This window comes from Carcharhinus amblyrhynchos, unplaced genomic scaffold (assembly GCF_965287045.1).
Source record: "Carcharhinus amblyrhynchos unplaced genomic scaffold, sCarAmb.v2.hapA scaffold_50, whole genome shotgun sequence".
In the NCBI taxonomy this organism is placed as follows: Eukaryota; Metazoa; Chordata; class Chondrichthyes; order Carcharhiniformes; family Carcharhinidae; genus Carcharhinus; species Carcharhinus amblyrhynchos.
In genome coordinates, this window is record NW_027649791.1 from 2,324,164 (window position 1) to 2,338,213 (window position 14,050).

The 14,050-nt window shown below is 43.4% G+C and overlaps 1 protein-coding gene across 1 annotated transcript in view; it reads right to left on the reverse strand.

Annotated features, from left to right (window-relative positions):
* LOC145337476 (synaptojanin-2-like) overlaps window positions 1-14,050 on the reverse strand; it is a 204,190-nt gene that overhangs the window by 128,302 nt on the left and 61,838 nt on the right. The window contains exon 4 of the mRNA XM_080182266.1: window positions 1,833-2,058. Within this exon, the coding sequence (XP_080038392.1) occupies window positions 1,833-2,058 (226 nt within the window). The remainder of the gene's footprint in view (window positions 1-1,832; window positions 2,059-14,050) is intronic.

Consider the following 14,050-nt stretch of genomic DNA (forward strand, 5'->3'; position numbering starts at 1 on the left):
GGCCTGTTCTGCGCTGTAATGTTCTATGTTCTATGTTTAATACCCACAATGAAAAAGGGTGGTACTGTCAACTCTCGAGCCCCCTGATTATCCAGAAGTATACAGAGTAAGATAAAGCCAAAAAAAAACTCATGACAGTCACAAAAAAATTAATGCTATAGAGAGCACAGGGGTGAAGTAAAATAGGAAATTAGGAAAGCAAAGGGAAGATATGATAAAATAATGGCAGGCAAAATCAAGCAAACCCATCAGCACATTAGGAGCAAAAGGATAACCAAGGAAAGGATAGGGCCTTTCAGAGATGTATGTGGTAATGTTGTGTTGATGCTGAAAATATGAGCTGAGTTCTCAATGAGTACTTTGTCGCTGTCTTCACTAAGGAAAGAGATGAGGCAGACATTCTATTAAAGAGGAAGGAGGTGAAATATTAGATACAACAAGTTTAATGAGAGGGGAAGAATTCTATCAATAGTTTGGTTGAGTGGACAGAAAAGTGGCAAATGGTATTCAATCTGAAAAAGTGTGAGGTAATTCATTTGGGGAAGGCAAACAAAGCAAAGGAATGATTAATAAACAGTAGGATATTGAGAGCGATTGAGGAGATGAGGGACCTTTGTGCATGTCACAGGTGAAGATGGACTTAAGGTGCCTGAAGGTGGCAGGACAGATGGACAAAGGAAACTATATGGAAATATAGAACATTTTCCCTTATTGAACCAGGTATAGAATACAAAATTACAGTGATGTAATGCTGGATGTTAGGCCACAGTTGGAATTTTATGTTCCATCTTGGTCACCACATCACAGGAAGGACATAATTGCTCTGGAGAGAGTACAAGAAATTTACAAGAAAGTTGCCAGATCTTGAAAAGTACTACTATGAGGAAAGATTGGATAGGTTAGAGTTATTTTCCTTGGAAATGATGAGGCTGAGGAGTGATTAACTGAATTGTACAATATGATGAGGGGCCTAGACAGGATAGAGAGAAAAGACCTATTTCCCCTAATGGAGAGGTCAATTACCAGTCGGCACAGATTTAAGGTTACTTTTAGAAAGGTTTTAGGGGGCAGGAGAAAAGTTCCTTCACCCAGAGGGTGCTGGGTGACTGGACTTCACAGTCTGCTTTGGTAGTTGAGGCTGAAATGCTCATCTCAGTTAAAAGGTGGCTCGGTCTGCATCTGAAGTGTTTTAACTTCAAGTCTACAGACCAGGTGTGGGAAGGTGGGGTAAAAGAACACAAGACATAGAAGCAGGCATAGGATGACCAGGTCCTTCAAGACTGCCGCACCAATCACTGAAATCATAGCTGATCTATCCTCCTCAGAAATATAAAATCCATCCCTCAATCGATACTTACTGTTTTGTCATATAGGAAGCAGTTGTAATAAAAGGTAGAAAAAAACCTTAATTTATCATTATTATTATTCCACAAATTGTATTTCATTGTATTCACAGCAAAAAGCACAAACAATTCACCATTACTGATAAATTCAGTACCTGTTCATGCAAAAGAACTTAGTAAATTATTGACATACATGATCATCAGGGCAATACCATGTTTGTGTATTTTTTACTTTAATACTTTGAAAGATTTTAACATTCAAGCTATTGATCAAATCTCAGCTGTTAGCTAGGTTGTGTGTTTGGGTGGGTAATTCGAACACTTCTTTAGAATCAAGCCAGGTTCTTCATGTTTAGATAGCGCTGTAATTTTGTTACATGATATTTGCAACTTAAAAATTGTCCAATTGTTCCATTCTGGTGTTCACACCAGCCTGAGATCATGAAGGCCACCAAAAAGAATGCAAGTCTTTATTTATTCATAAAATACCTGTTCTGTTTCAACAAAGTTGGACACATGGCCATCATCATCAGTTCCTCGTACGTAGAAGCTGGCTCCAGCTCGCTCACAGCTGAGTCGTGATATCAGGCATGCCTTTGCCTTCTTTTCTGTAGCATAGGCTGTACGGATTTCTACCACACCACAGATTACCTTCAGTAGCCAGTCTGAGCAGTTCACTAGGTACTGCTTAAGATGGATATGTAAAGTCTGATTCCTACAAACAATTCACAGAGACACAAACAATGAGTGAAAATTGTCTGCCATTTTATAGAAACAAAAATGAAAACATCAAGCAGATTATTTCTTTGCCACTGTTCTGAGAGAAAATTGACACAGGAACTCATTCACTGGCATCACCAAACTCAAATCCACTCAGCACATTCTTACCAATATCAAGTCAAATTTTAGAAATTAAGTCTACTCCCAATCAAAAGGTCACCAATGGAGGAAATTCATGCTTAACGTTCTCAAACTTTACTGTAGCACTGAACTGGGGTGGCACGGTGGCACAGTGATTAGCATAGTTGCCATGGACCTGGGTCACTGTGTGGAGTTTGCACATTCTCCCTGTGTCTGTGTCCAGTGCTCCAGTTTCCTCCCACACTCCAAAGATGTGCAGGTTAGTTTGATTGGCCATGCTAAATTGCCCATTAGTGCCAGGGGGATTAGCAGGGTAAATTCACGGGGTTACGGGCTAGGGCATGGATGGATCGTTGTCGCTGCAAGCTCAACAGGCAAATGGCCTCCTTCTGCACTTTATGGATTCTATCCTATGAACAGAAACTGATAACAATCACAGAATCAAACATTGCAATATAGTAAACTCAGCTCATCATACCTTTGTGACTTCTTTGAATATATCATTGAATTTAGCCTCATCAAGTAAGATTTTTCTGCATGGATACGTTCAATTGCCTTTTGAAAGGTCCTGTGGTATCTGTTTCCACAATTCATTCAGATACAGCATTCTAAATTCAAACAACCCTGTGTGAAAAATATTCCCTCCTTTGCCACTCTAGTTCATAAATTAGATTCACAGATTCCCTACAGTACAGGAGACTGCCATTCAGCCCATCAAGCCTGCACTGACAACAGTCCTACCTAGGCCTTATCCCTGTAACCCTGCATTTTTATCCTACTAATCCTACTGACATTAAGGGGCAATTTAGCATGGCCAATCCATCTAACCAGCATATCCTTCGGATTGTGAGGAAGCCAGATGGCCCAAAGGAAATTCACGCAGACACAGGGAGATTGTGCAAACTCCACCTGACTGCAGAAATGAACCCGGGTCCCTGGCGCTGTGGGGCAGCAGTGCTAACCTGCCACCCCATTCCTTCTCCAATTAGTTTAAATCTAGTTCCTCTGGTTACTGTGAAGTGTAATTATTAGTCACAAGTAAGGCTTATGAAGGCTTATGCAATGAAGTTACTGTGAAATTCCCCTAGTCACCATAGTCTGGCACCTGTTCGGGTCACTGCACCTAACCAGCAAGTCTTTCAAAATATGGGAGGAAACTGGAGCACCCAGAGGAAACCCACGAACACGGAGAGAACACGCAAACTCCACAGACAGTGACCCAAGTCAGGAATCTAACCTGTGAAGCAGCAGTGCTAACCACTGTGCCACCATGCCACCCTGATCCACTTGCCAGAGGAAACCAGTTTCTCCCTACAAACCAGGAAATGGCAAATGGAATTTAATGTTGGCAAGTGTGAGGTGGTCCACTTTGGTAGGAATAATGGTAGGAAGGACTATTACTTACGGGGCGAAAAACTGCAGCAGGCGACGGTGCAGAGGGACCTCGGGGTCCTTGTGCATGAGTCGCAAAAACCCAGCTTGCAGGTGCAGCAGGTGGTCAGGAAGGCGAATGGGATGCTGGCCTTCATAGCGAGGGGGATTGAATATAAAAGTAGGGAGGTCTTGCTGCAGCTGTATAGGGCATTGGTGAGGCTGCAGCTGGAGTACTGTGTGCAGTTTTGGGCGCCGCACCTGCGCAAAGATATTTTGGCCTTGGAGGGAGTGCAGAGGAGGTTTACTAGGCTGATACCGGAGTTGAGGGGGTTGAGCTATGAGGAGAGGCTGAATAAACTAGGCTTGTACTCGTTGGAGTTTAGAAGAATGAGGGGAGATCTCATTGAGACGTATAAGATGATGAATGGGATGGATAGGATAGAGGTGGAGAGACTCTTCCCGCTCAAAAAAGACAGTAGGACTAGGGGGCACAGCCTCAAGATAAAGGGGGGGCGGTTTAGAACGGAGTTGAGGAGGAACTTCTTCACTCAAAGGGTGGTGAATCTCTGGAATTCTCTGCCCGTTGAAGTGGTGGAGGCTACCTCACTAAATATTTTTAAGACGCGGGTTGATGGGTTTTTGATAAGAGAGGGGATTAAGGGTTATGGGGAGAGGGCGGGAAAGTGGAACTGAGCCATGACAGATCAGCCATGATCTTATTGAATGGCGGGGCAGGCTCAAAGGGCTAGATGGCCTACTCCTGCTCCTATTTCTTATGTTCTTATGTTCTTATGTAAACCTATATCCCACAAATAAAGAACTCATCCTGCCACCTTTAAAGATTCGTGACCTTACATCCTCTTTAAAATGCTATTATCTCTTCTGATTCTTCCTTCCAAAATGCACCACTTCACACTCCTCCACATTAAATTTCATCTCCCAGTGTCTGCTCATTCTATCGTGCAGAGACATGAGTAATTGCAGTTTATTTAAAATTCAAAATTCTTGAACAAAAATTGCTTTGCACAGTTCAACTTAACACGCTTAATAGATGTTTATAATGGAGATCTATTCAATATTGTCATCCCACATTTCCACACTTGCAATAAACAAAGCTGCCCTTGCTGTGCTAAAGCAAATGTTAAGCATATTGTGATGCAGCTTTTTGATTTTGAACAAACAGTGGGTGTTTGCCGAGGTATGCTGAATAAAAGGTAAAGTCACCTTTGTGTTAGAGCAGGACTAGGAAAAATTCACCAATTTACTTATTACTCCATCATGGAATTAACATTGTAGATGTCTCCCAATAAACAGAGGTGTGACTTAACACTGTATTGAGAAAATACAGTGACTTTTGTTCCTTCCCAGAACAGTGTTAACCTGCCTTCAGTTATTATAAGTAAGACACACACTCTCAAAACCAGCTGGCTAAAAAAATGGAGTAGTTTGAAATCCAGACATTTTTAGAATGTGCCTTCATTTTTTTTAAATTTTACTCAGTTAAGATTACTTTGTTTGGACAATTTGGCTAGATGCTGCAAGGCGGTGGACTTGTTCTTTGCTCTGACATTTGCGCACCAGTCTATTCCCCAAGTCCTTGTGACCCTTGACCTGTCCTGAGCTGGCTTGGCCCAAGCTGCCAACCACTCAAATTGCCTGACCCAAAATCCAGCAAAATCCAAAAGCCTCAGTCCCAAGGTCAATGTGACTCTTCATCAGATCACCTAGTCTAAGGTCTAGTTCATTAGTGAAATTTTGCATGCCTCACAGGGGATACTGTTTGTATTGGTATATTATGACTATAATTACACCTGGTAAAATTCCAAGGGCTAGCTGCATAGATTGTGTTCATTATGTTAGGCAAGTTTCAAGCCTGAGAATAATAGAATAGTGGCTATGTTACTAATAATAACAACATGAAATATAGGAGCAGGATAGATAAAACATCAATAGGCACCATAGACCAAGCCTGCTTCACCATTCAACTCGATCACGGTTGATCTTGGGCTTCAACTCTACTTTCCTATCTGTTCCTCATATCCTTTAATTTCCTGACAGACCAATAATTTCTCTATCCCAGTGTCAAATACATTCAATGATGGAGAACCCACAATCCTATGAGATAGAGAATCTCAAACCCTTTAGTGAAGAAATTACTCCACATCTCAGTCCTAAATGATCAGCCCCTCATTCCCACCATGTTTTACACTGCCTAACCAGGGGAAACAATCTCTCAGTGTCTATCCTATCGAACCCTTTCAGATTCTTGTAGCTTTCAATAAGATTGCTTTTCATTCTTCTAAATGCCAGAGAACATAGACCCAATTTACTCAGCCTATCATAAGACAACCCTCTCAACCCAGGGTCTGATTTGGTGAATCTTTGCCGTACTACATAGAAGATAGAACACTACAGCACAACCAGGCCCTTCGGCCCACAAGTTGCGCCGATCATATCCATACCTACCAGGCCTATCTATAACCCTCAATCCCATTAAATCCCATGTACTCATCCAGAAGTCTCTTAAAAGACCCCAACAAGTTTGCCTCCGCCACCACAAACGGCAGCCGATTCCACTCACTCACCACCCTCTGAGTGAAAAACTTACCCCTGACATCTCCTCTGTACCTGCTCCCCAACACCTTAAACCTGTGTCCTCTCGTAGCGACCATTTCAGTCCTGGGAAATAGCCTCCAAGAATCCACCCTATCTATACCTCTCAACAGCTTATAAACCTCTATCAGGTCACCTCTCATCCTTCGTCTCTCCAGGGAGAAAAGACCTAGCTCCCTCAACCTATCTTCATAAGGCATGCCACCCAAACCAGGCAACATCCTTGCAAACCTCCTCTGCACCCTTTTAATAGCTTCCACATCCTTCTTGTAGTGAGGCAACCAGAACTGCGCACAGCATTCCACGTGGGGTTTGACAAGGGTCTTATAAAGTTGCAGCATTATCTCCCGACTCCTAAACTCAATCCCTCGATTAATGAAGGCTAGTACACCATACACCTTCTTGACCACATCCTCCACCTACTGTTTCCAATTGAAGAATATCATTTCGGCACACAGCACTGCAGATGCATTCACACCAAAACCCTGCACAACTATAACTAGATTTCTTTTACAGTGACCTGAACTGATGATAGAGACTCGAGTTCAATTCCCACCTTGGCAGCTGCAGAACTTAGATTCAGTTAATTAAAGAAAGTTTAAATGAAAAAGTTAGAATAGTGAGTATGACCATCAAAACCATCTGGTGCAGAGGGACCTGGGGGTCCTTGTGCATGAGTCGCAAAAACCCAGTCTGCAGGTACAGCAGGTGATCAAGAAGGCGAATGGGATGCTGGCCTTTATAGCGAGGGGGATAGAATATAAAAGCAGGGAGGTCTTGCTGCAACTGTACAGGGTACTGGTGAGGCCGCAGCTGGAGTACTGTGTGCAGTTTTGGTCGCCGCACTTGCGCAAGGATATTTTGGTCTTGGAGGGAGTGCCGAGGACGTTCACTAGGCTGATACCGGAGATGAGGGGGTTGGACTATGAAGAGATACTAAATAGACTGGGTCTGTACTCGTTGGAGTTTAGAAGGATGAGGGGGGATCTTATAGAGACATATAAGATAATGAAAGGGATGGATAGGGTAGAGGTAGAGAGATTCTTCCCGCTTAGAAAGGATAGCAGGACTAGAGGGCACAGCCTCAAGATAAGGGGGGGCAGTTTAGAACAGAGTTGAGGAGGAACTTCTTCACTCAAAGGGTGGTGAATCTCTGGAATTCTCTGCCCGTTGAAGTGGTGGAGGCTACTTCACTAAATATATTTAAGTCATGGGTAAATAGGTTTTTGACAGACAGGGGAATTAAGGATCATGGGGAGAAAGCGGGAAAGTGGAACTGATCCACTTCAGATCAGCCATGACCTTATTGAATGGCAGGGCAGGCTCGAAGGGCTAGATGGCCTACTCCTGCTCCTATTTCTTATGTTCTTATGTTGGCACATAAATGTCCCTTAAGAAAGGGCCATGCTTACATAGTTTGCCTTGAAACAAAATATCAGAATGTGTACTCACTCATTATACATACATATAAGCATTGTACTTACACGTGCCTGGTACAGTTTAATACCAGTACAGGACAGAATGCTCATGAGGTTAGAACTCCTAACTTCTATTCATGCAAGTTTACAATTACAGGTATTCAAAACAAAAACTCTCTCAAATATCACTCCATGCATCTAAATGAGATGGACAACATATCAATTGTAATCTTACCAGCCCTAAAGGTATTCCTTACTTAGCACAGTTTCTTCTTTAGCCATTCAACATGTTACAGTGTTGACGTGCGTATTTCAATTTCAGCTACATTAAATTAATTACCTTCACTACCTTGCCTAATCTAGGCTTCTCGAATGTTGCATTCACATACTTCATTTATCAACGGAAAACCAAGTTATCCCTGTAAATGGGGGCATAGTCCACCATCTACAAGGCACTAGTCAGGAGTGCGATGGAATACTTCCCACTTGCCTGGGTGGCTACAGCTCCAACAATACTCAAGAAGCTTGACACCATCCAGGACAAAGCAGCCTGCTTGATTGGCACCACATCATAAACACCCATTCCCTCCACCATCGATGAACAGCAGCAGCAGTGTGTACTATCTACAAGATGCACTGTTGAAAGTCACCAAATATCCTCAGACTGCATCTTCCACATCCACAGCCACTTCCATCTAGAAGGACAAGACGGCAGATACATGGGAACATCACCACCTGCAAGTTCCCCTCCAAGTCAACCACCACCCTGAGTTGGAAATATTTCTCCATTTCTTTACAGTTGGTAGGTCATAATCCTGGGATTCCATCTCTAATGGCAGTCTGGGTCAACTCACAGCACATGGGCTGCAGTGATTCAAAAAGGCAGCTCACCACCAGCTTTTCAAAGACAACGAGGCATGGACAATAAATGCTGGCCAGCCAGCAATACCCGTGTCCCACGAATGAATAAAAAATAAGAATAAAGGTGCTAGGGAAATATAAGTACAGCATTAGAATATAGTTGAACTAATTAAATTACTTAAAAACATAATTTCTATGTTCTATGTTCTATGTTCTAATTAAATTACTTAATACAAGTATCGTTAACAATTGAGTAATATTTCTAAACTTGAAAACTAATTGGTCAAATAAAACCCAATAAAGATGGAAGGGTAGGTGATGCTGTAGCATATGGGTATCGGTGGACACCAGTATGATCCATAGCAATCGTACCTACAGGAAGAGTCTACAACTCAAGCAACTGTGGCTCAGACTTAATGAGGTGGAGTCTCAGCGTTGAACACAGAAATGCATCAGGGCGAGGGAAAGTTACCTGGGCACTTTTTTCCAAGAGGTAGTCACATCCCTTACCACGGATGCTTCTGATTTGATCCATAGTCAGGCACAGGAGGGTGTAACTGCGTGTGAGGCAGGGATGGGGACCCAGAAAGTAGCAGTGGAGAAAACTCGGTCTCTGCAATTATCCAACAGATGCTTGGTTCTTACAGCTTGTGTGGACAAAGCAGGGACTGGAGAGAGGATGAACTAACTGCAATGCAGAGTGGTGAGACCTCAAGTGGATAGCAGGGAGAATAAAGAGAATGTAGTTGAATTAGCAGTTAGTTAGTGGGGGGATAGATGCTGTTCTCTGTAGCTGACAGCAGGTCCCTAAGTCTGTATTGCCTGCCCAAAAAAGGTTTTAGGAAATCTGTAGTCTGGAGAAGAACGTGGAGTGCGATGGGAAGGTTCGAATTGTCATGGTGCATACAGTTCACAATAAGATAGGCAGGATTAAGAGGTTCTGCTAAAACAGTAGGTGCATCTAGGGAATAAATTAAAAGACAACAAGAGAGATAATAATCTCCGGATTACTGCTTAAACCAAAAATAAATTGGCATAGGATAAATTAAATCAGAGAGTTGAACTAGTGTGGGAGAAAGAGGTTTTAGTGCATGGGACACTGTTGTCAGTAATGTGGGTAAGTGGGAGCTATGCCGTTGAGAGGGTCTTCATATGAACTGAGCTGGGATCAGCGTCCTTGGGAGTTGTATATCTGTAGAGAGGCCTTTAAATTAAATAGTGGGGAGATTTCACATGAGGGGAGAATTAGAAAGTTAAACAGGAAATGGTTCAGGGTAATGATACATATAATAAGAACATAAGAAATAGGAGCAGGAGGAGGCCAAATAGGAGTAGGAGTAGGTATAATGATAATATGAGTGTGACAGGAAAGGACAGAGTCTCCAAACAGCAAAAAAAGGACAGAGCAGGGAAAATGGCTTTACACTTACCATAGCAGAAGCAGAGCTCGTGTGAGGGGGAGAAATAGAAATCCAAAGAGGATTTCAAGCAATAGAAAAATACATTGATGTTTTTAGAGTTAAGCTGAGCAGGGCTGCAAGGGTCAGATATTTTAGTGGTAATAGTGCATCAGAGAGTAATGTCCATAAAGGGACTAGCAGTTTAAAAACAATTAAAGTCACAACAGCAACGTTAGCCCTTCAACCATACAAAGTGAGGGGAGGGCCTGGGTAGGATGCTCCTTCAGGGAGTTAGTGCAGACAATCTATCTGGGCTCCTCAGTTCACAGTTAACGTGTGGTCTCCAGTGGTTCTCAGTGCGATCTGGTTACAAAATAGGGACAATGGATACAGCCCATTCAGAGAACTGCACTGCTTTTATGGGACCCCAGTCTTCCAATCTTAACTCCGCTTCCACTTTATGCTGAAGTGCATAAGACATTAGGTGAGCTCGGAAGCCTCAGGGACCAAGTAAATTTTGGCTTTAGCCCCTTTTATTCAGCCCAGTTCCTTCAGAAAAATGTCTGAGATCTGCTCTGGAGCTCCTAAAAACCTCCAATCAGGATATTCAATATCTTTAGACCCATAGGATCCCTACAGTTCAGAAAGATGCCATTCAGCCCAATGAGTCTGCGTTGACTCCTTGAAAAAGCTTCTCACCCAGGCCCTCCCCTCCGTCCTATCCCTGTAATCCCGCCACAGTTAATCCATCTAATTTACACATCCTGGGACACTAAGGGGCAATTTAGCATGGCTAATGCACCTAACCTGCACAACTTTGGACTATGGGATGAAACTGGAGCACTCAGAGGAAACTTTCACAGACATGGGAAAAACATGCAAACTCCATACAGACAGACACCCAAGGCCAGAACTGAACCCAGGTCCCTGGCGTTATGAGGCAACAGTGGTAAATACTGAGCCACCATGCTGCCAATCCATTATCTCCAGCCAGTCTAAGTTATTTGCTTCAACCAGCCTCAACCCATGGGACAAGGTCTGTGACTTTCAATCACCAGGGCGGCACGTTGGCATAGTGGTTAGCCCTGCTGCCTCACAGTGCCAGGGACTTGGGTTCGATTCCCAACTTGGGTCACTGTAGGCGTGGAGTCTGCATGTTCTCCCCATGCCTGCGTGTGTTTCCTCTGGGAGCTCTGGTTTCCAACCACAGTCCAAAGATGTGGGGGTTAGGCAGATTAGCCTAACCTGCACATTAAATTGCTCCTTCGTGTCAGGAGGACAAGCTAGGATAAATGCGTCGTGTTATGGGGATAGGGTCTGGGAGGGAATTGCGGTTGGTGTGTATTCGATGGGCTGAATGGATTCTATGATTATCTATAATTAACTGGTAACCATGCTTCCTGGTCTCTATAGAATACTGGCACTGCAACCGTCCCTTCTTCAGCGTCTCTCTCATGTAGGCTCATAAAATAGCTTTAAAATGTACAAGGCACACATGCCCCCTTCAAAATTTCGAATGGCACTGCCAAATCTAGATCCCGCAGGTTGTCTAGAAGAATAGAGGAAAATCAAACAGAAAAAAAAAGTGTATCTTAGGCGCAAAGAGCTAAGCACTACAGATAGACTGGATGAATACAGGAAATGCAGGGATGAAGTAAAAAAGAAAATAAGGAAATCAAAGAGGGGGTATGAAAAAAAGATTAGCAAGAAAAGTTAAAGAAAAAAAAAAACGGGTGCAGAGGAGGTTTACCAGGATGTTGCCTGGCATGGAGGGGCTGGGTTACGAGGAAAGGTTGGAGAAACTGGGACTGTTCTCCTTGGAAAGACGGGGATTGAGGGGGGACATGATAGAGGTATATAAGATACTGAAGGGAATAGACAGAGTCAATAGTGAGAGACTGCTCCCTAGATTGGTTACAAATACAAGAGGACATGATTTAAGGGTGAGGGGGGAGAGGTATAATTTGGATATGAGAGGAAGGTTCTTTACGCAGAGAGTTGTGGGGGTATGGAACGCGCTACTGAGTAGGGTGGTGGAGGCGGGAACGTTGGACTCGTTTAAGGTTCAGTTAGATAGGCACATGAGTGAAACGAAGATGGAGGGTTATGGTAGGGGTTATTAAATAAGGGTTAGAACCTCAGGAGACACCAGAAAGGCAGGCTTGTGATTAACGTTTTTGTCTTTTTATTCCGCAGGAGGAGGTCCACCTCGTTGTCAAACGAGGGGCATGCACACGGTGGGTCGTGCATGGGCTGCTCTTGGAGGTTCCGGGAGTGGCCTAGTACTTCATGTCGGTGTGTGTGCTTGATCCTGGACCGGTAGACGGGCGCCGCAACAGCTCAGTGACTAGCACTGCTAGCTGTGCAGATACATGGATTTGGGCCTGTGTCTGTGGGAGTTTGCGCATTCTCCCTGTGGTTGCGTGGGTTTCCTCCGGGCGCTCCGGTTTCCTCCCACACCCCAAAGATGTGCTCTTAGGCTGATTGGTTTTACCAAATTGACACTATTCTCCACTGAATCTGGCTAAGTCAGGGGTTCTATTTGTAGATACGCAGGGTAGAATAGGTGTAGGGTGATGCGGCGGCGCGGGCTTGTTGGGCCGAAGGGCCTGTTTCCCGTGCTGGGTTGTTCTTTGTTCTTTGTTTAAAACCCAAAGATGTTTTATCGATATATTAATGGTGAAAGGTTAGTTAAGGAAAAAGTGGGACCTATCAGAGATGAAGAAAGGATTTTGTGTGTCGATGCAGTGGCTATGGGAAGGGTTTTAAATGAATATTTTGTCTCTGTGTTTACAAAGGAAAGCGACAATGCAGATTTAGTAGTACAGATGGAGCACTGTGAGAAGTTGGATGGTATAATCAGAAAGAGAGAAAATGTACTCAAAGGCTTGGAATCCTTGAATGTTGCCAGGGCCAAATGGACTGTTTCCAAGGCTGCTGAAGGAGGTCAGGGAGAAGACAGCAGATGCTCTGAGGATCATTTAATTTTCAGTAAGATACAGGAGGGGTACCGGAGGACTGCAGAATTGCAAAACGTAGTTCCATTGTTTAAAAGGGATTGAAGAAAATGCTAAACAATTAAAGGCCAGTCAGTCTTACATTGGTGGGCAATTTAGCAAAATCAATCCTGATAGGATTAACTGTCATGTAGAAAGGCATGGACTTGTCAGGAATGGTCAGCATGGATTTGTTAAAGGAAGGTCTTGCCTCCCAAACTTGATTGAATTTTTTGCGGAACTAATAAGAAGGATTGATGAAGGTTCTGCAGTGGATGTTGTGTACATGGATTTTAGCAAAGCATTTGACAAGGTCCCACATGGCAGATTAGTCAAAAAAGTAAAAGCTCATGGGACTTGGGGTAATTTGGCAAACCAGATCAAAAGTTGGCTTAGTAACAGGAAACAAAGGATAATGATTGATTGGAGTGGGAAGTTTTTTCAAATGGTGTTCCATAGGGTTTGGTTTTGGGACACTGATTTGGACTTAAAACACAGTATTCAGCAACTTCAGCCATTTCTTGATATCACGTGGAGTGAATCAAACTGGCTGGAGACTGGCATGAGATGCTGGGCATCACTGGAGAAAGCTGAGATGGATCCTCAAATTGGCACTTCTGGCTGAAGATTACTGCAAATACTCCAAGCCTTATCTTTTGCACTGATGTGCTGGGCTCCATCATTGAGGTGGGGAAATTTGTGGAACCTCAAATTTCCCCACCTCATTTGTCAAACCTAGGAGGCTGGGAGCCCATGAAGCAAGTGTGGAATACAAGGAAAGTAGAAAGAAACATAAGCAAGAAGTAAGGAGAGCTAAAAAGGGTCATAAAAAAGCATTGGCCAGCAGGATTAAGGAAAATCCCAAGGCTTTTTATACATATGTAAAGGGCAAGGGGGTACCCAGGGAGAGGGTTGGCCCACTCAAGGACAAGGGAAGGAATCTATGTGTGGAGCCAGAGGAAATGGGCAAAGTATTAAATGAGTACTTTGCATCAGTATTCACCAAGGAGAAGGACTTGGTGGATGATGAGTCTGGGAAAAGATGTGAAGATAGTTTGAGTCATGTTGAGGTCAAAAAGAAGGAAACTTTGAGATTCTTGACAAACATTAAGAGGGCCTGATGGGATATACCCCAGAACACTGAGAAAGGAAAGGGAGGAAATTGCTGGGGCCTTGAGAGAAAT